Source organism: Cololabis saira, chromosome 12 (genome assembly GCF_033807715.1).
Source record: "Cololabis saira isolate AMF1-May2022 chromosome 12, fColSai1.1, whole genome shotgun sequence".
In the NCBI taxonomy this organism is placed as follows: domain Eukaryota; kingdom Metazoa; phylum Chordata; class Actinopteri; order Beloniformes; family Belonidae; genus Cololabis; species Cololabis saira.
The window spans coordinates 11,714,579-11,734,002 of NC_084598.1; the positions used below are offsets into that span (position 1 = coordinate 11,714,579).

At 40.6% G+C, this 19,424-nt stretch overlaps 1 protein-coding gene across 1 annotated transcript; it reads right to left on the reverse strand.

The window, feature by feature from the left end:
- Positions 1 to 1,441: 1,441 nt before the first annotated feature.
- On the reverse strand, positions 1,442 to 12,065 carry nt5dc2 (5'-nucleotidase domain containing 2). Its single transcript, XM_061735528.1, has 14 exons — positions 11,653 to 12,065; positions 9,771 to 9,955; positions 9,352 to 9,426; positions 9,202 to 9,257; positions 8,958 to 9,051; positions 8,019 to 8,147; positions 7,601 to 7,661; positions 7,410 to 7,512; positions 7,187 to 7,288; positions 7,014 to 7,095; positions 5,761 to 5,847; positions 4,319 to 4,459; positions 3,533 to 3,597; positions 1,442 to 2,562 (listed from the first exon to the last, which is right to left on the reverse strand). Exons 1-14 carry the CDS (start codon positions 12,002 to 12,004, stop codon positions 2,301 to 2,303), a joined length of 1,794 nt encoding a protein of 597 aa, XP_061591512.1. The 5' UTR covers positions 12,005 to 12,065; the 3' UTR covers positions 1,442 to 2,300.
- Positions 12,066 to 19,424: the final 7,359 nt, after the last annotated feature.

The window sequence follows — 19,424 nt, forward strand, 5'->3', positions numbered from 1 at the left end:
GACACTGATAATCTCCCTCCATCTGGGGCTCCACGCAAGATCTCACCCCACGGGGTAAAAATGATCACCAGAACGGTGAGTAAAGATCACAGAACCACACGGGGACCTAGTGAATGACCTGCAGAGAGCTGGGACCAAAGTAACAAAGTACCATCAGTAACACACTACGATCAGGGACTCAGATCCTGCAGGGCCAGACGTGTTGTCGTGCTTAAGCCAGTACATGTCCAGGCCCACCTGAAGTTTGATAGAGAACATTTGGATGATGCAGAAGAGGATTGGGAGAATGTTACATGGTCAGATGAAACCAAAATAGAACTTTTTGGTAGAAACACAACTTGTCGTGTTTCCTTCCATCAGCAGGGCATTGAAGATGAAACATGGCTGGGTCTTTCAGCAGGACAATGATCCCAAACACATCGCCCGCGCAACGAAGGAGTGGCTTTGTAAGAAAGGTCTCGGAGTGGAGTTTCAAGGTCCTGGAGTGGCCTAGCCAGTCTCCAGATCTCAACCCCATAGAAAATCTTTGGAGGGAGCTGAAAGTCCATATTGCCCAGCGACAGCCCCAAAACATCACTGCTCTAGAGGAGATCTGCATGGAGGAACGGGCCAAAATACCAGCAACAGTGTAGAAAACCTTGTGAAGACTTACGGAAAACATTTGACCTCTGTCATTGCCAACCAAGGGTATATAACAAAGTATTGAGATTAACTTTTGTGATCAAATACTTATTTTCCACTATAATTTGCAAATAAATTCTTTAAAAATCAGACAATGTGATTATCTGGATTTTTTTTCTCATAGTTGAGATAAACCTGATGAAAATTACAGGCCTCTTATCTTTTTAAGTGGGAGAACTTGCACAACTGGTGTCTTACTAAATACTTTTTTGCCCCGCTGTGTGTGTGTGTGTGTGTGTGTATGTATATATAAAGTGATCAAGTGATCTCATGCTCAGGAAACCAAATTTGAGCTCAGTAAATCAGTTTATTGCTATTTTAGAATATCCTTGTTGTCATGGAAGAAAAAAAAAATCTATTGATGGAAAAACCTGAGCTCATTTTTGTGGCTACGCAAATAACTGAACCTGGACCTAGATTCAGCAATCTTATGAACTAAGGCAACCCCAGAGCATAACACAGGTTTGCACAGTAGGCTCAAGGTACATTGGACCAAATAAAAAAATAAAACATAAAAAAAACCTAAACGCTTCACTTTTTCTGCCAATTTTCTTACCCGATGCTCTCATCACTCTGGAGCAGAGCTTTCATCAAACCACCCATTACCTGTACCTATGGTTTCCTGTTTATGGTCGCAAGAATCTGCCGGAGCTATCCCAGCTCTCTCCAGGCAAAAGGTGAGCACACACACACACCTCAAAATATTCAGCCCTCACAAGCAAAGGTGCAAAAAAGAAGTAGTCACTTAGTTTAATGTGTTTATTACTTTTATGAAAACAGCACAAGACAAAGGGACATTGTCTTACAACGATGTGAGGACACAGTGTGGACTTCTGAACAAGATCCAACTTGGATAAAAACTGCTGTAGCTCGTTCTAAAACTTAAATGTAACAGCATCTGTTGTCACCACACCTCCACCACGCAGCATCAGCCATCCCACAGAGGTTTCTGATCATACATCGAGGTGCAGCAAAGCAGAGTACAAAAGCCTTTGCTGCAGTCTGCAGCCGGCCGGCTGGAGGAAAATTAATTCATGATGAAGACTACATTAGAGATGAATGGATGCTGAGCTGCCTAGCAACCACATGACCAATGAAATCAAAGAATCACATTTCCAAAAGTAAAATCATAATCTACTGTACGTGCACCATTCATTTTCTCAACTAAATTCATGATTATTTTCAACTCCGGGATGCACTCGTTCTCTGAGGTAACTTGTTTAACTGTACTTTAATATATGAAAACTGTTGTGTACAAGAAAGTTAATAAAACACATTACAAAAAGATTTCACCTCTTTGTTTTAATTGTGCGGTGGCAGCTTAGGCTTCTACAACTTCCACTGAGTCCACCAGAGAGAATTCCCGGTCAATGTTGTGCCACAAAATGTGGACATGCTGCATGGAAAACCACTGCACATCTCCAGCTCCCTCTAGTGGATTCAGGGAGGAAGTTTCCCATGTCGAGCAGTGAAGTGTACCTTATGGTGAAAGCTGTACAGCACCTTCTCAAATATATAAAAACCCTGTTAACGGAACTACATCCTCCGGCAAAACTCAAGTATTTGCGTGACCTACAACTTGAACTCTTATGAGTCAGTCAGTGGAGAGAGCCCAGCTCTCATCTTATGTGAGACATGTCTTCCAGATAAGGCGTCTTCATGCAGCCTGTGCAGAGCTGATCCATCCACAGAGGAGCTTCGTGCTGGAGAGGCGTGCGGCGGGGGTAAAAAGTGTAATTCGTATCGTAATTCAACAGGCAGCTTAAAGAGGTCATGTAGATGTCTGAGAAGCGACTCAGACGTCTGGAGAAGTACGTGGGGTTGTGGCAGGTTCTGAAGATGCTGCCAAACTGAGGGTTGAACAAGTTCTTCGTCATCACCCTAACGGACACAAAGTTGTTTTAAAATCTTAGCATCGCATTGTGCAAGCGTGTATTTGTGTATACATCAGATCGCTCATTTACACAAAGTCAAAGCTGTCAATTACTAGTGAATAGGCAAGTAGTACCAGAGTCCTTACAAACACCAGGAAACTGGACCATATTACACCGGTCATGAAATCACTACACTGGCTTCCAGTGAGTCAAAGAATAGAGTTTAAAATCTTACTGCTGGTCTACAAAGCACTGAATGGTCTTGGACCAAAATACATGCTGGATCTGTTAGTTCCTATGAAGCTCCCAGACCCCTGAGGTTCATCTGGATCTGTTAGTTCCTATGAAGCTCCCAGACCCCTGAGGTTCATCTGGATCTGGTTTGTTCCAGAACCAGAACCAAGCAAGGTGAGGCAGCGTTCAGTTATTCTGCTCCTCACCGGTGGAACAAACTTCCTGTAGACCTGAGGTCTGCTCCAACTGTAGATCCTTTAAATCAGGCCTAAAAACATTACTGTTTACTGAAGCGTATACTCTTAAATTAAATATTTACCTGCTGTACTCTACTGCCCTTATTTTTATTTTTAACAGCTTGTGCTTTTTATTATTTTACTTCTTTTATTATAATTTTATTTATTATTTTACCTCCCTTTCTCATAATTTTATTTACTGTACAATTATGTCTTGCTGCTTTTAATGTCGATGTAAAGCACCTTGAATCACCTTGTGTTGAATTGTGCTATATAAATAAACTTGCCTTACCATAGTACCGTACCTCTACGGCACAGAAGACGACATGTTTAAGGGAGGATACAACTCATCCTAAATGTATAAGCAGGCTACTGCATAACTGCAACTGTACTTGGGTACAGGAAACACTGTATAGATTGGTTCAGTGAGTTCACTGGCTCACTCAGGATCACCGGGTTCGAGGGGCGGAGCTTAGGATTGAGGGAGGTTAAGATAACGGGACTTACCTCAGCTCTTCTCTTTCTTTCTGCCATTCCTGGAAAACATCTTTAGACTCAGCATCCCGGTGTGTCTAAGACATTAAAGAAGAGATGTAATCAATTGGTTGATACATTTAAAGTATAGACACGAAACATATTCCCCAAGGAAAATAGTTAACTAATCCTTTGTAGAAAGACAAGAGTGCTTAAAAATGGTATTCTTTGGTCTGAGAAAAGTTGTGTGTACTGTTTTTTTGTACTACAGTCACACATGACTCAGACTGAAGCGAGCAGGCGCTTGTACACAAATGCTACGTGTGGGATGGAATTTCCTTCACTCGGTAGGGTCATGGGGGTTAACATGTGGAGCCTCACTAATAAGTATGTCATGACTCGGCGTCTGTGTGAAACAGAAGACTTTCAGAGCAATGCTTGTCTGATTTTCTCGAGCTCTTCCCCGTGTGTACAGCTGCCACAGCAGTAGTGGCTTTACTTCATGATGACATGTGCTTGTGTCAGTATGTTTGGACCCTGAAAGATTGAGAGCTCAACTACATGATGAGTTTCACTAAATATTCCCTACTTCTCTTCTTGTCAATACGGGTAACTTACAAAGAAAGTTTCTCACCAGATTTTTTTCACCACAATGTGGACATGGCAGCAGCTCAAAAACTTGACAGCTGTACAGTAGGGGACTGTGCTTCGTCAACATGCTCATGTCCATGAGCGGCTCAAGCTCTTAGTTGTGAGGATTTTGTTTTCCCTGACTGCAGACTGTAAAAGCTCTCAACACCAAAGGGATCGACTCCTCACCTGGAGACGCTCCATCAACCCGGTTAGAGCCTGAAGCCAGGTGAGGTTCACAGCATACCGGTGCGTGCTCACGACTTTGGTTTCGTGCTCCAGCTCAGGCACAATGGCGGCTGTACGCCAGCCATGTCGCAACATCAGGTCCTGCAACAAGATAGGCCAGGTCAGCTTGTTGTAAATACAGTCAATTCTTGGATCCTGCAAGGATGCAAAGTCCTCGCAGGACAAGTATCTTTACTTAAGAGACCAAACAGCAGGGCTGAGGGCGTTTATCCACAGCAAAGCGTTTAACCCCTACAGCAGGATATAAACCTGGAGTAAAAACACCAACAGCAACTCAGTTTAACGTAAGATCTTTATCTTATGAAGCTTCCAGTTTGCGGCAGATTATATTTTAGTGTTACCATGGTTTTAAATTTAAACTGAAGAATATAAACTTGGCTGAAGACAGAAACTCTCAAAGCTGATTCTGTTTGGAGCCAAAAGCTGATAGTGGACAGCTGTTTTTAGCCCATTCAGACATAAAATATAACACAAAAAAAACTGTTCAAACTTCAAAGAGTTCACCAAGACTCTAATTTTTAACCTTCTTAAAATAACTAGTAACATGAAACAAAACCGTTTCAGATGAATCAGAATCAGAATCATGTTTATTGGCCAGGTCAGGTCAGACAAGACATGGAATTTGACTCGGTTATTTTCACTCACTCTACAGTAAATAGGTAATAGGTAACAGACAAATGACAGCTCTTATTAACATATATACAATTTTTAAAAAGTGAAAGGTGCAGCAGAATGAGGTAGACATGATTATTGGAAGGTGCATTGTCACAGCATATGATTGTGTTTATTATATATTATTATTATTATATATAATTAGCCTCTGCTTGTATTGCTCCAAGCTTAAAAAGGTAAACACTTATGCTTCCAGTGAGTTTGGGTGGACAATATATTATTTTTATGCATAATCTTGAACATTTAGTCAATTTTTAACTGATGTGATTTCGTCATGCCCGTATGTGAGTGTCTGAAAGACGGCACATAAATCAAGTTGGAGTACCGTGCTTGACTATACAAACAAATACATGTATTCATTACCGTATTTTCCACTGTCAATGCCTGTATAAATATTGACAGTTCAAAGTAATCACAGCCATCATTTCCAAACTTTCTAATGATCTTGTAATACATGTCAGAAGTGTTTCCTATGTTGCCAACAACCCACCCAAATCTCAACTAAGGAATGTTTAACATGTTACCAGCGATGCATCCATCTCATCTCAAACAAGACTGGAAAACAAACTTTCCAGTAAAAAGTCCCACTTTGCTTGATCTTACCCCCTGAGGACATCAGATGAATAAAACATGGGAAAATGACCTCAGTCACAATTACGCAGATGTTTTAGTCATAACATCGACCTTTACTGAGTTGTTTTGCTACTTACAGCCAAGTCACTGTAAAGATGGTCTCCAAAGTAAAGAACCTTTGATCCTCTCCAGCCTGTCAGTCTGAGAAAGTCAAACAAGTTCCCCTGAAACACAAGCACAGTCAAAATATTAGTTCACAAAGTCCAGTAAGGAATAAAACATTGGAGGTTGCAGACAAATGTCTCAGATCAGAGGTGCAGCTTCAGCATCAGCAGATTCTGTTTGGGGTGCTTTACAGGTGCAGTTTGTGGAGCTCAGATGAACCTGGGTATGCTAGATATTTTTGAGGAAGCAGCGAGGGAGGAGTTTGCGATTGAAGAGCTGGCGAACAGCCAAGAGATGGGATGAAAGTTAGGAAAAACACAGAGAAAATGGCAAAGAAAGTACAATCTGTTAAAACTCTGGGAACTGGGAGAGACTTGGTTGAGGGTAGTACTTGGCCAGAACAGCCTGTCCTGTGATGTTTCTGGTGAGAGAAATCACCATGAACTCTAAAGGAGAAGTCACGTAGAAAAAAAAAAAAAAAAAAAAAAAAAAGACTTCTTTTCCTGAACAACCAGACGAGTTAAACAGCTTGATTCAGCGGGAGCTCCTTGTATTGGAACATTAATGATGAGAGACAGAGTCGTCACGCTTATAACAGTTGGAACTGCTTGGTTAAGGCTTGACAGAAGAGTTTGGGGTAAGGTTTGGTAAAAAAAAAAAAATAAAAATAATTCGAGAAAAAAGTCAGAATGTTGAGAAAAAAGTCAAAATTTCGGGAAAAAAGTCAGAATGTCGAGAAAAAAGTAAAGTGTTGAGAAAAAAGTCGAAAAGTCGAGAAAAAAGTCAAAATTTCAAGGAAAAAAGTCGAAATGTTGAGAAAAGGAAAAAAAGAAGAAAAAAGAAAAAAAGAAGAAGAAAAAAAAGGAAAAAAGAAGGAAAAAAAAGGTCAAACATTTTTGAAAAAGCTCCAGGAGCCACCAGGGCGGCGCTAAAGAGCCGCATGCGGTTCTAGAGCCGCGGGTTGCCGACCCCTGGTCTAGTGGGAATCCAAGACAACTTCCAAAACGTTAGTCAAAGACCAGTAGTAATATGCACAATACCATGATTTAAAAGCAGTGAAAACTGGGCTGCCTGAAGTTGGCTTAAGACACAATAATTACGAACACATGTCAAAAACTCAGCTGGACTGAGAAATGAGCATGATACGCAGAGTTAAATGACTTCACAGCAACACTCTGGTTTCCAGGGTAGTGAGTAAGTAGTAAGAGCCTGAAGCATCTCTGACCTGTTTGTAAATCTGGCCTTTGTCCAAACTGGTTATCTTTTCCCATCGCAGGTCCCCATTACCATCCAAGCGCCGGAAAGGTCTGCAACAGTAGCAATTTTGCAGATTGTTGCTTAGATCAGTCCGTTAAACTTCAGCTATTTTCCCCCCCCAACATCAAAACAGTCACTCACTTGATACAATCAGTGAAGAAATGAGGTTTGTCTGCTTGCACAATGACAACATCAAAAAAGTCTCTCCAGTTTGTTCCCACCATGTGCGTCATTCCTTTATCCCTGTGCGCACAGAAAAGGAAATAAAAATAAAAAAGCAGGACAGCTTGCAAAATAACGGTTTCCTTTGGTATGAGTCAGAAGATGCTGCTGCAGCCAGAGATTTCAGTTTGTTTGGGCTTACACAAAACTGAAGGGACTGTTGGTGATGAGGAACAGCTTCTTTCCCTGACTAGAAAGCCGGTGCAGAACGGCGTCAGTCTCTTCTCCTTGCAGGATGAACTTATCTACAAAAGCAAGGAGGACAAATCTGTGACACACACATTCAAGCTGCATGTGCAGCAACTAGGGGCCAAAAACAGAAGGATTTCTTACTCAGATCTTGCATGATCCACTTGTACATGTAGCCTTTGATGTGAACCATGCCAATGGCTTCCTGCAGGTAGAAAAGGTATTTCAATAACAGGTAATCTCTCTCTAACCTAACATGACACAGTGCAATCTTTAAAGAGGATTGTATCCATTTTAACAAGTTAGTTTATAAGTAAATGATCAAAGTAAATGATCAAAGTAATGGGAGTCCCGTGTAACTGTAAAGACTTGCAGCTCGGGAACAAGAGGAAATGCATCATTGTTCTTGTACGAGTTAAGTCAGAACAGCGGATTCCAGAGCCACCGCCTTATGAAGTATATAAAAACAACCACATTCACTGGGTCACCGCGCTCCTCGCAGTCTGCAGCTATAGGCAGAGGCCACGACGGAAACACAACCAGTCAGGAGGGGGCGACTCACAGAGACATCCCTGAAGAGGTGAACTGGATCATAATCTATGCCATTGGTGATGAAGAAATCATTTGCCACAGCCAAGAGAGTCATCTCAGGGATGGAGAAAATGTCCATGAACTGCTTCACTTTTGGTCCCTGTGAACAGAGAACATGGATCTTTATTTCAATCTTCTTAATTCTTTATTAGCGCAGCATGCTTTTCAATACGGATACATTTAGGAGGATATTGAACAGTTCTACTCCCCGAATGGAAATTAAACCCACATCAAAAAAAGTTTGTGGAAGCGGCTTACTCCCTGCCGGAGGGAAGCACTCGAAATGTCAAACGTTGCCAGTTATTATTTGTACTAAACTCAAAACATCAGAGTCCAAATTGCTCCTAATTGGCTGCATGTTGGTTTAAATCCTTTGAATTTAAACTGGTATTTGACTAGTATCTTTGCTGTTTGTGATTGAGAGGGAGTCCAGCTTGCAGAAAAACCAGAAAGAAAAGATATTATTTTTAGTCCGGACACAGAGTTCCTCATTTCAACTTTATCGGGACTGGAACACTGCAATCCAGCTGACTCACGATGCCAACGGAGCAAATGAGATCACAGAAATCTCCATTTGGTCTGTTGTAATTACACAGTCGCGCAAATCCCAAAACCCCAACTACTGGAGGACAGCCGTGGATTACGTCCTGAAATTGTTTGAGGGTGGCCAAATGAGATTCTAATGTTTTGTTTAGCTTGCAGTATTAAACGGGCGGATTTGACGTCTGTGTCAAACCAAACCCACATTGGTTGAAAGAAAAAAATAAATAAATACATTTGCAACAAATGTCAGCAAGTTCTCTCCGCTTTAATCTTGCTCAGAAGTTATTTCCCAACTGAACTAATCCATCGGACAAAAACTATTCACGACAATATTACTGTGCAGCCCTGACAAGACATTCCTCCTCACCTTTCCGTAGAAGCCGCTGTCCTGCTGCAGGGGGACGTGGAAGGTCCCCCCAAAAAGCTGAAGGACCTCCTCGTCAGGCAGTGGAGTCAGACCCCTGAGTGAGTCAAAAATGAGTTGTCAATCACACAATGCAAATAAAGCTTTGAGCATCAGAGATGTAGTTAAACAAAATACAATCAATGCTTCTTATCAGGACAAAAACTAGCAGCTGCCGTGCTAAAATTCACATCAGCATTGTTCTTACCGATACACCGTTCCTGGCTGAATGTAATGGAAGGCATCAATTTTCATCAGAAGACCCTGCAGTGAAGAAAGATTTGTTTAATTCGATTCTTAGACAAAAAAGTACCGGTAATACGATCATTTTCATGCAGCGGAGAGTAAACCAAGTTACCTTTTGGATGTCATAGTGGAGACCTCGGACTGCAAAGTTGGGAATGTATTCATATTTGCCAATGCCCTCGGGATACTGCCAGGCAGAAAAACAGAGTGGGAAGATCAATCCCAGCACTCATTTAGTAATAATAATAATAATAATACCTTTATTTATAAAGCGCTTTTCAAAAACAAGTTACAAAGTGCTTTACATGCAATTAAAAACAAGAAACAACCAATTTGTACAATATTAAGATAAGACACAATTGAGAGATAATAAAAACAGACAAATAATACAGTCAGTTAAACGCAAGTCCAAAATAGTGAGTTTTTAAAGGTTACTTAAAAGAAGACAATGTGTTAGCTACCCTGATCTCCTCCGGCAGGTAGTATCAGTTTTAATGTCACTGCGCTTGACACAACTTTGGGGTAACATACCTTGAAGTGTTCGATGAGGAAGCCTCTTGCTGTGTTGTAGATCAACGTGTTGAGCGCGTTGGAGTACTGAGCCAGCGTGTAGTCGTAGTCGAACCCATAAATGTCCACATCAGCCAAATCAACCTCGTTGTTGGCATAGATCACCGAGGCGTTGAGGCTTTTACACGCAGCTGGGGGTATCAGGTCTGATCCAGAGAGGACAGAGGAGGAAAAATTTTTAAAAATAAGTAAATAAAAAAATAAAGTAATTGGATTCAAACTGAACAAATAATGCCTAGACGAAGTAAAAGGGGACTTAAAACATTGTGGTTACTTGATGACGGGGTGCGATTAGAGGATTCACAATGCCTGCGGATTTTGCACTTCTGCAGAAAGGAGAGAAGTTACTAATGTTTCCATTTCAAAGGGTCTGGCGAGCTCACCGGAGGTTGCGCAACATGTAGTTCTCAGATGTTAACTGACTATTGACTAAACCCAGTCAATCCCCAAAGGACATATTGTGCACTGCAACTTGGGTTTAAAAGCAAGGCCGAATGGTAACAAGTCACTAATCACCTTCAGAACAAAAGGTTATGTCTCCTTTTCTTTTGTCCAATCATTATCCTTTAAGTTTAACACACACCAAGCCCATGCACCCACACGCATCTAGATTATAAGCAGTTTGTAATTTGCTCCTGACTCAGACGCTAATACCCTGGCTGGCTGGACTAGAGACAGCCGGCTCTCTCACCGTTGATCTATGGGAGAAAGTGGGCCATGACCCTCCACCCTGGGACAGTTTAGAAGAGCTGCAGCCGGGCAGCAGACAGGCGTCCAGCAACCCTCTGGCTCATTCCCCTCCAGCCTCGCCACGCTCATCAACGCCTTTCTTTTCATGCAAAGTCACTTTTCAGGAGATAATATCTGTGAAACTGCAACTCTAAACAGGATGAATGCATGGCCCCTTTTCACTAAAACCCTCCAAGTTGACAAGTTGAAGTAAGAGTCAATTACTGAGAGAAAAAACGTTGAAAACTGAAGGATTAAAAAAAAAAAGAATCTGCAAAAATCTGTTTACAAAACAAAAACAACATATAACCAGTGGAGAAACACTGTTTTGAGTTTGACCCTTTGATACAATCAATAATCTACTCAGCTGACAGATAGAATTGCATTTTAATTCAAAATTTCATATAAAAACTAATAAGGCGTAATAAGGAATTATGATGCATTGTGATGACTCAATTAATCTGTGAAGATGAATGTATAAAAATGATTTAAACTGTTCTAGCTGCAGCTTAAACACATTGTTTACAGGTCCATGCATCAAGTGATAAGCAAACGTGTCACTAACAAGGAGCATGCTGCGCTGTGGGCTTTAATTTTGAAAATAAAAACTAAGATTAACAAGACAGTGATTGTGCACAGCGTGAATGAGAAAACACCGTTGTTTGCTCGGTGATCTAGTTATTGTTGAAACGTGTCTGTCTGCAGCAGGGCTGGGTCAAAATAAACAACCCTGAAAAGCACCATTCCTGCACGTCTCCGTGCAGAGTTGCATGAAACAACAACGTCGGGCACGAGCCTGTAACGGCATTAACGTGTCCTCCGTGTGATCTGGCTGCTTAAGGCGGAGGAAGAGTGTCCACAAACGTACACAATGTCCTCACTGTACGGCGATAAACATCTCCGATGGCCCGGTGACGTGGAGGGTGTTTTGGGGAGGGGGCTGCGGGGACAGAAGGCTGATTCATGGTTCCGCGTTACATCGACGCAGACCATACGCCGTAAGGTACGCGACGACACGCTCATACGGTGTGGGTCGCCGCGTAACCATCGCCGTAGGCTACAGCGTCGATTTAACGCGGAACCATAAATCAGTGTATATGGGGCCCCTGCTTACCGTGCACCATCCGCTTCATGTCGCTGTAGCGGGACCACAGGTAGGACTTCTGGTCCAGGGGAGCAGCCTTGGAGGTGAAGCAGCGCCTCCTGACCCCGGGGACCCCCGGGGCCCCCCCGGACCCCTGGGGTCTCTTCTTGTCTCCACTAACATGTGCAGCCTCGCTGCTCGGCCCCGCCGAGTCCGCGCTCACACTTTGCTGTTGACTTTTCTCGCCCTGCTCGGCTCCTCCGAACACCGTGCACGACGTGGTGAAAGGGTTGAGTTTGGGGGATCGAGCCAGAGGCGGCGTCCTGCTCCCCGTGGCCCATAGTGTACGTGTTAAAGCAGCGCCCACCGTCTTTACAGACATCCTCACAGACTCATGTAAACACGCCGAGTCGAGCTGCAGCTGCAGCTCTCGATGAAAACATACTTCAGGAGGCCACGCCCCCGCACGTCGTCCCCAGGTTAAAGCCCCGCCCCCGCCCCCAGCTGCCAATCAGGGCCCAGACCCCCAAACACACGGGCCTCACTGTTATCTGATTAAAATCACATGTTAAAACAGTGTTTCCACAGTCATCTGCTTCCTTAAGGCTTCAAGAAAATCTTTTGAGGAAATACCTTTGCACTCTTTGAGTGGTTTACTTTGTCTTCATTAAATGATGAAATGGGGTCAAACATCCTTTGAAATTTAAAAGCCCCTGTTCATGTGACCAGAGGTGTCTTCAGTATTCACATTCATTACTCTGGTAGAAGTATAGAGAGTTATAAATACTCCTTACTCAAGTAAATGTATAAAAGTACTGGTTTCAAAACTACTTAAAGTATGAAAGTAAAAATAATGTAAGGGGGTAAAAAGCCATTAAGGACAAAAGCCATTGAAAATGAATGTATCTTAGTATAATGCAAATATATTAAAGAACCATATATGTGTACTATTGGGCATTAACATGTGTTTCAGAGAGCAGAAGATATGATGACTAGTTGCCTATAAGTATTGTAATGGTGCAAAAAGTCAAACTTCAGAGGTATGTTATCATTTATCCTAACCTTTATTGGAATGTACATCCAAGTTTAGTTTCAGGAATCTGAGGGAACGGATGTAAGAACAAAACTGGACAAGAACATCTGAAACAACCACAACCAAATTCACTCTATCCGGATGGAGCAATTTAACTGGATAGTTCTCTCAGATGTTTAATGCATAACTAAATGCAGGCTAAAAGTCTGAAACTGAATGAGTGTTATATTTTCACATTTCCATTAGAGCAGTTTACTGTAGTACTTAGCTCCTCTTCCTATTGTTTAGATAATCAATAGTAGTACACACTTAAGTCTCCATTTGTTATAGAAGCTGGGCCTGTCCGATAAATGTAGCAGAGGTTAACAACAACAACAGAGATAAGATAAAGAATAATGTTCCCCCCTTAATTGTTGCAGAGCTGTATGCTTGAGAGAATGTTATTGGGTGTCTAAAATCACTACGAATTAAAAAACTGCAAAATAATAATAATAATAATAATAATAATAATAATAATAATAATAATAATAATAATAATAATAATAATAATAATAATAATAATAATAATAAATAAAAAATATATTTACTTAGTTTGAAGCTGTCTAGGGTTGGAAAAATATCAATGAGACATTCACATTTTCAAGGTTCTGTACACATCCAAATTCACTTTTCACATAGTTGGCATTGTGACCAAAGCATATCACAGAAAATTCATTAAGTCCCCCGGGAATTGTGTCAACACCGGAAAAAGGACATTAAATATGTCCCTCAAGTATAAATTTGTTTAAAAGAGTTAGGAAACTCCACACAATACAGATAAACCATTTTAAACCCCAAATCCTGCTTGCAGCTGAAATTAGTCAAGATATTAGAATTACTGTTTTTTGTAGAAACTGTACTTCTGCTACTACTGCTATTGCTACTGATATTTAGCAGATGCTTTTATCCAAAGTAACTTACATCTGAGAGAACAACACAAGCAAGAAATCACATAGGAGTGTGCAGCTGGATCAGTGCTGGTCAGACTGCTGAGAGTCCAGTTGGACACAGGTGCTGCCATGCCAGTGCTTCTTTTTTTTTTCTTTTTTTTTTCCTTCCCACCCTACACAACAGTCCCATTATACAGCAGAACTATCTTGGCATAACTGCATGCATTCTCAGTGCTGAGTCATGGAAAGACCTGGACAAATCTTCTAACTAATTTTTTTCCTTTTTAATTCAATGCCTGCAAAATTCAGGTTGGGCAGGGCCATGTTTACCACTGTTTTGAATCCCCTCTTTAATGATTAACACTTTATAAATGTCAATGCTGCTCAAAAACATTTGGTCTGCACATTAGTTTGACTCTTTTTTTTTCTTTATTTTTTTGTGCAGAATGTTAACGGTGACACTGCAGAGGTCTCCTCTTAAAAAGACACTGTGTCAGCATGTGTTGCTACAAAATCTGTAAACATCACTCAAAACTTTCAGTAGAATGTAATTTGTGTTGCAGTGGCGTTAAAACTGCTTTTACAAGTATAAACGATCCCAATACATAAAAACACCTCTTACTAACATTTTTCTTTGCCAGATTGTCTCTCTACTCTATTTCTTTCCATCCCCCATCATCTATAACCACGTCATCCTATTTAGTGTGACGGGGGTCTGCTGGACCAGCCACCCTCTGGCAAAAGGACTCGTTTTCCAAAAGAAATGCCAAAGTTGGATTATTCAAACCACAGACAAGTTTTCCACTTTTGCCTTACTATGAATGAGCTTGAAAAAACTATATTGTAGCACTTGCGTGACAGCACCTGTGTCCAACTGGACTCCCAGCAGTCTGACCAGCACTTATCTGTACTTAGCTGGAACCTCCTATGTGATTTTGTGCTTGTGTTGTTCTCTCATATGTAAGTCCCTTTGGATAAAAGCATCTGCTAAATGACAGTAGTAGTAGTAGTAGTAGTAGTAGTAGTAGTAGTGTATAATAATACTGTATAATAGTTATAACATATAACTAATAATATATAACTATATAAATCAAAGTATTTGAAGATATGGAAATCCTTACATTCTGGTTTTATGTGCATTTTGAGGTCAATCCTCTTTGAAAGGGGTGTAGCCTCTTCCGAAGATATCGGAGCGCTGGAGACAAACTGCGTGCTTGAAATGTGCCGACACAAGTATGCAAAGGCTGTCACATTCAGCTGTTTACTCAGTAAAAGAAGTGCAGAGTAGAAACTGTACTCACTGTAAATAGGTGATATTCATTCTGAGACCTAAAGGTAAATTCATGATACTTCTAAAAAAAAGTCTTGGTTGATATATATTGAAGAGCTGAAACTGAAAAATGGAAGCATTGAAAGAGAAATGTAGCTTTGAATAATAATAATAATAATAATAATAATAATAATAATAATAATAATAATAATAATAATAATAATAATAAAGACATACATTTCTGAAATATTACTGAATCATTAAAAAGCCTGACTTATATGTATTTTTATTGCGAATGGAACAATAATATAGCTATTTATGAGAAAATTAGAAGTGCATTACGACAAAGAACTGAACAATGTGTAAAGAATGTGGTCTTTAGGGCGGGGTGAGGCTTTCGAGGGTAAAGGGTTATGTGATTTTAAGAGGTCGATGGCGACTGAGGGGTCATCTCCTTCAACACACCTGGGTCAAATGAATGCTCATCACCAACTTGTCATCAGGGTCTGGACAACTCTGTTAATGTCCAGGACACGTGGATCAGGCTGTGATTAAACAGGAAAACACCTAAAACATGCAGAACAGTGGCCCTGCAGGCAAGGAGTTAACCATCCCTGATCTACAGTACCGGTACATCTGAAGAAATCACTTCATGAGTGATTTCATTTTTGATTTCTGTTTTTTTCACGCCCTCCATCCACGCTTCCAGATGTGGTTTTCTGTCCATCAAACCCACACTAGATGTTTTGCAGTCCTCCTCCTTCTTCTGGAGCGCCTCCTTCATGGCTGATATTGTTCCCAGAAAGAAGGCTTTATCTTTGTGCCACCACTGCCTCTTATTTTCCAGGACCATCATCTCTGTTACCATAAGTGTCATTTCCACTGGGGACAGGGGCGAACAGGGGGGACATGATTTGTTGACAGTGAAGGAAAGAAGTTTACATAATAAATGAACACGGGATTAATGAAAATATGAAGTTGAATTAAAGAAAAATAGGCCTGCACTAACAATGTTTTAAACATGGATTAAAGCTCCAGTTTTACCTGGAAAAATCGTGCTTTTGGGTTTTCTTTAATGTCAGAAGACAGATGAGGAGGAGCTGGATCAAAACAGAGTTTAGGACTGGAGACTGCAGAAGCAGAAACACAAAGTTACATTAACCCTTTCATACACAAGGTTCTTTATAAAGGAAAAAAAAACCCTAAACTGTGGAACTGACTCTGAAACTGGTCATACACAAAATGCAAATAATTGGTGAAGATTTCTAATTTTATGAAACGATTCCCTGAATTCTTGGTCAATTGCCACCCATTGGTCCATTTAAAATACAGAATGTGGGACAACTTTTCTCATAAATATCTAAAAAACATGCTTTCAGAATATATGAATATCCAGCCTGATTATTTTGTTATTGTCAATAAATTGAATCACCTTTTTTATCTGCTGGAGTATCCCCAACTCTCCATTCTGTGCCCCTTGGGGAAGCATCTATATGCATAATTTCTCTTCAGATAAGTCATTCCCCCAGTCTTTACCTCACTCAGCAAGGAGGCATTTTGTTGTTGAGGTCCTGAGACTTTTTTGTCCTCCCTAGTTTGTGAGCGTCAGCAGACTGCTGGTTTGTAAATGTTTGCATGTTCTCCCTGTGCTTGCGTGTCTTCCAACAGAAAAAAACATGCATGTTTAGTTGTTCAGTTGTAAGCCACTTTGGACAAGCACTTCTGCTAAATGTAATTTAATGTAATAATAAATGTGTTTGCTTTCAGAAGTTACAGAAATTGGGTGTATTTTATTTCCTGCAGACTGAATGGATGAAGCTAAAGCAGCATAGATATTATTTCTGTGTAAAAAGGATCCCTTACACTTACCTGTAAATGTTATCCTTAATCTATAGAATGGTTTCTTGTTTTGTTTTACAAAAAGACTTAAAAATATGCATATTTCTCATGATGTACAATTTATTATTCATTATTGGTTATATATTTTTTTGTAAAACACCTTTACTGAGCCAGCATCAGTAACACTAGTCAGTGAAGTTTACAAACAACACAGTCGTGGTGAGACTGACGTCAGGAGGTGCCTCCTCACCAGCAGAGCAGAGCCTCGTCAGCAACAGTGGAAACCACACGGAGACGGCCCACACCTTCACATTCCTGAGCATTTTTAATGACCTCTACTGCAGCGTGAATACCAAAGTGGTCAACACAAAAGTACAGCCATATCTGCTCTTCCTGAGAGGGTTTCAGGAGGAACAATGTAGGAGAAAAGCTGCTGTTGACCCATAGCCCTTTTGATAGCGTATGGGCTTACTGAATTTCTGTGCTGTAGCCCCACTACACTGAGGTGGACTGGAGTAGACTACAGGGAGTGACCAACATTCTTCAAAAGATAACCAGTTTGTGTCACATCACAGACTCCATTCTGCAAAGGATTATCCATCCTCGCCATCTTACTGTACCACAACATAATATCACTTTCAAATGCTTCTTTTACTGTTCCAAAACATCTTTACACATTTTGAGGTCAATAAGACAACTACAACAGCCTTACTTCCTCCAGACCTGCATACTCAAACTAAAGGAAAACCACGGGGGTCAATAGATTTGAGGGAGGCTGCTCGGCCAGATGGAGAGCTCAGTACTCCACACATGTGCGGACCAACTTGCTGAGGTCTTCCTACTTATTTTCAGTACCTCCCGTGACACAGGCTGCTTTCCATCCTGTTCAAAGCCAGAAACTATCATCCTGGTCCCCAAAAAGCCAGTATCAACAGACGTTAATAACTAAGATCAAGTATTGTAACTCGTATAACAATAAACTGCTCAGAGAAGCTGGTCGTATCATTAAGGTCAGACTCCCACCCCACTTTGAACACATCCCTACTGAAGGCCCCAGGCCAGCTTAGACTGCCACAGCCTTCACAGTGCACAATCCACTGAGCCGCTTGGAAAAGGGGTTACATGATTCCCTGATTTTAGCTCAGCCTTCAGTGTAATCAGTCCAGACATTATTGATAAACTGCTGGAAATTGATCCCCTTTCAAATCTGCTCCTGATGCCAAGATTTTCTCATAGACCGCCCACAGAGAGCGTAGCATCTCCCGTGCCAGCTCTTTCAGCACCAGTACCTGACAGTGATGCATGCTGAGCCCCGGTCCCTATTCTCTGTACACATCATTGCAGACTGGCTCATTCATCCAATAACATCTCCAAGTTTGCTGATGACCCACAGAGACCGTCAGGGACTGTCATACTGAACACCATATAAATGATACTATTGAGTTTGAGGTAGAGCTGCTACTCAGACATGGCTCTTCTCTGCATAAATGGAGGTTGCAAACATTTAAATTCCTGGGTGTCCAACTGAGGACCTATCCTCTTTTACAGTGTGCTTAGCAGCACGGAGAGGAAGCTGCCGGTGAGAAACCATTAAGAGTGCATTCACTTACTTACAGCGTGGGAGCCGCTCTCACAGCACCACAGAAACGAATAAAGTCATCAGAAAAGATTCCCAGCTGCCTTCTACCCACAGAGCAACATCTTGCCATGTTGTGTTACCTACAGTAAAAGCCTCATTGAGGACTCCTTGACCCGTTTCTCAGACAAAACAGGACTTTCAAAACATTTACCATTAGTCTTCTTTTGCTCTTTTTTTTAACAAATGCAATTGTTTAACCAGCAGGCTGCTATTCTTGCACTTGAAGAAATGTTATTTTTGATACTTATATGGATTTGAAATAACTGGGCTGCAATGTCATTTTATGCTTTTATTTCTTGTACAGTCTCCTGTGAGGTTTTGCGTGGTGAATGAATAGATCACTGGTGCTGGTGCTAATTTCATTGCATGACAACTTTCAATTCTGCTTGTCAATCTGTTTACCAACCAGTAAAAATTAAAAAAAAATCACTGACTCCAAAAAAAGGCTGATTTATGTTTTCAAATGTCAATTTTCAAAATATATTAGATATTAATTTAAAATGAGTTATACAAAAAAGCTATTTTAATTTGTTCCGCGTAAGAAGAATTCAAAAGACATCAAGTAGCTTATAATAGTGTTTGTTTACTCTGATGTGTGAAAATTATAGAGCCCAAAAACAACAAAATAAAAACAGTTTACACTGACAAATGAGACAGTAGGAAGTCAATGAGCTGATATCTTTAATTAAAAAATAATGTAAACTTAATAAAAATTATAATTATTATAACCAGTTATAACCCCATTTGTTTCTAAATAAAATACAATATATAACAGTAATCTATCTTTAGTTTGAAAGTAACATTACCATTAATAACATTACATAAGAGGTTAGGAAGGTAGGGATTTGTAATGCTGACTACTGATATATTGACATATGTTTGAAGAATCTGATAATAAAAATGAAAAAAAAAACTTAACCATGGAACACTGCTATATAGTTAGTGGAAAAAGATTCAGCTGACTGTAGTATTTCATAATTTTGCTCAGAATTATGAAAAATTGTGTGATTCCTTCACTTGACTTTTCTGTGAAGGACGTTTTATTCCGACTGTCAAGAATCAATGATGTAAACATACTATATTAAGGATAAA

Bases quoted from the DNA above. Each gene is read 5' to 3' on its own strand.
- nt5dc2 (XM_061735528.1), bottom strand. From the start codon at position 12,004: ATGTCTGTAAAGACGGTGGGCGCTGCTTTAACACGTACACTATGGGCC. The intron at 7,289-7,409 runs GTAAGCCCAAAC...CTGTGCGCACAG, and splicing joins AACAGTCCCTTCAGTTTTGT to GGATAAAGGAATGACGCACA. The intron at 5,848-7,013 runs GTCAGAGATGCT...CTTGTGTTTCAG, and splicing joins AAGGCCAGATTTACAAACAG to GGGAACTTGTTTGACTTTCT.